Consider the following 2,500-nt stretch of genomic DNA (forward strand, 5'->3'; position numbering starts at 1 on the left):
AGCACCAGATAACCTTTTATTTAATAAAATCCAACACTAAGTAACAACACACACATCGTTAATAAAGCAAATGTATAAAACAACAGGAGATTCCTCTCCATTCCTTTTCATTTTCTGTGTTGCATTTGCCTCTCTAAACAAGCAGTGGCAGATGTTATAGGGTTGCATCATCTCGTTACCGTGACGCTGTTCCATTTCACGAGAACAATGGAAATGTTTGAATAACTTGCTTTGGTGTTTTCGTGAAAGGTATGTATGTATATATGCGTGTATGTATATATATATATATATATATATATATATATATATATATATATATATATATATATATATATATATATATATATATATATACATATATATATCATTTCACGAAAACATTAAAACAAGTTATTCAAAGGCTTATTTTTCTCGTGGAATTGGAGCAGCGACGCGATAACGAGAGGACGCAAGCTTATAACACCTATATGTTTGTATGTGTTTACGTATGTGTTTGTATGTGTGTGTGTGTGTTTGTGTTTGTGTGTGTGTTTATACAAGCAACAGAGAACAAGGTCAAATGTCGTTAAATTGGTAAAAATGTTTGTTGTTCACTATAACCAGAATGAAAGCTTTGATGAATAGCATCATGATACGGTAGTTGTAAAGCCTGTGCAAGTACCGTTTAAAAGGGACTAGTTTGAAGGGGCAGCGACGAAGGTAAATTGAAAATCACAAGACCACTTTGAAGCTGTTTATTGCCTTAGGTCACGGGCTGTCACTGATTCGTGATGTCCCACACATAAAAGATAAATTTTAGGAAATCATTTACAAGAAAGGGAAGTACATGTTAGATAAGATACGACAGATTTGTTTAAGAAATAAAAGCAGTTTTATTTTACTGTAGTTACAGACAACAGACACAGAAGATACAGAACATAAACTAAATGTGTCAACAAAAAGTGGAACATAAAAACTACGGCAAAGGAACGGCCAGGACCGCACACCAGACTGCCACGCCCCGCACGCGTTCTGCACGAGAGAGCGAGAGCCGTCGCTGGCAGTCACCAGAAGTCGAATTCTTCCGGCTCGAAGTCCGGTCGCTCCTTCAGGTCCTCCAGCGACGCCGCGAGTTCCCGGATGGTCGGCCGCTTCTCGGGCGCCTTGTTCGTCGCGCCCTTGATGATGGCGTTGAACTTGTCGGAGGTGCTGCTTATTTTGTCGAAGATGTGCTTCAGGATGTGGCCGACGGAGTACACGTCGGAGGCGAAGAAGCTGCGTCCCTTCCGGCGGATCTCCGGGGCGAGCCACGCAGCCCCGTCGCTCGTCGCGTTGTACCCGACGACCTCGTCCTCCAGCGTGGCTTGGCCGAAGTCGATGAGGTGGACCTCCCGATTGTCGTCGAGCATGATGTTGTCCTCCTTGAGGTCGTTGTGGACGACGCCCTTGCCTTGGATCTCCTCCACACGGCGACACAGGCGGATGGCCACCTCCAGGAGCTCTGACTCGCTCAGCACCTGAAGCCGAAGGGCTTTTTTGAGTGTGAGGTCGCCCACACAGGACATCGTCATGGCCACCGGGCTCTTGCACAGGCCTAAGGGCGTGGGGGCGCCCCCCGCACCGCAGAGGCGACACAGGGTTAGGAACTCGTCCTTAAAACTCGCGTACCGACTGTTGACAGTCGCTTCCTTGAGCACAGCGAGCCGCCCATTCTAGCGGACCAGCGAGGTCTCGCCGTACAAACCGCACCCGATGTATGCGATCTTCTTCAGGAGCCGCACTTGGCGCCCCGTCAGAAAGCGGGACACGGAGCGGATGCGAGCATTCTCCCTTCCTTCCTTCGCCGCGTCCTCACGGGCGAACTCGACCTGCAGTTCGGCAGTTTTGACGGACAGCTTGTTCCAGAGGGAAGCGTCAACGGTGCTCCGTGGGCACAGCTGGCACCGACGAAGCACACCCGCACGCTCCTTGAGGTGGGCATCTTGGCGAACCTTCTGGAAGCGTCTCTCGGCGTCACTGAGGGCTTTCTGTCCCCAGGCGAGGGAACGTGACATCATCGTGGCTTAAGAGCGACTGCAATTGGAATCGAGTCCCCTTGGAATTGGTAAAGAGATTGTGCGAGAATGTGCGTTCCTTAAAGTTATTTTTGACATTCACAAATGGATTGAATATAGATTGATAGAAATGTATATATACATGTGTGTATATATATATATATATATATATATATATATATATATATATATATATATATATATATATATATGTATGTATATAGATACATGAATACATGCATATATATATATAGATAGATATATAGATAGGCGTGTGTGTGTGTGTGTCTGTGTGTGTGTGTGTGTGTGTGTGCATGAGCGTGTACGTGTGCGTGTGCGAATGTGTGTGTGTGTGTGTGTGTAAGTGTGCGTGTGCGAATGTGTGTGTGTGGGTGTGGGCGTTTGCATGTGCGAATGTGTGTGTGTTTGTGCGTGTGCGTAGATATATGTACATAGATATATAGATA

The 2,500-nt window shown here is 46.0% G+C and overlaps 2 protein-coding genes across 2 annotated transcripts; both read right to left on the bottom strand.

The window, feature by feature from the left end:
- Nucleotides 1-913: 913 nt before the first annotated feature.
- On the bottom strand, nt 914-1,552 carry LOC147471023 (uncharacterized). The gene has a single exon (XM_086541397.1). The coding sequence runs from the start codon at nt 1,548-1,550 to the stop codon at nt 1,044-1,046; it is 507 nt and encodes a 168-aa protein (XP_086397523.1). The 5' UTR covers nt 1,551-1,552; the 3' UTR covers nt 914-1,043.
- Nucleotides 1,553-1,691: 139 nt separating this feature from the next.
- Nucleotides 1,692-2,036, bottom strand: LOC122261863 (uncharacterized). Its single transcript, XM_043029679.2, has one exon. It carries the CDS (start codon nt 2,034-2,036, stop codon nt 1,692-1,694), a length of 345 nt encoding a protein of 114 aa, XP_042885613.2.
- Between the last annotated feature and the right edge of the window lie 464 nt (nt 2,037-2,500).

This window comes from Penaeus japonicus, unplaced genomic scaffold, assembly GCF_977035675.1.
Source record: "Penaeus japonicus unplaced genomic scaffold, GWHDUDI00000001_assembly GWHDUDI00000011, whole genome shotgun sequence".
NCBI lineage: Eukaryota > Metazoa > Arthropoda > Malacostraca > Decapoda > Penaeidae > Penaeus > Penaeus japonicus.

Excerpts from the sequence above, each read along its gene's own strand:
- LOC122261863 (XM_043029679.2), bottom strand. The coding sequence starts at position 2,036 with ATGATGTCACGTTCCCTCGCCTGGGGACAGAAAGCCCTCAGTGACGCC.
- LOC147471023 (XM_086541397.1), bottom strand. The coding sequence starts at position 1,550 with ATGACGATGTCCTGTGTGGGCGACCTCACACTCAAAAAAGCCCTTCGG.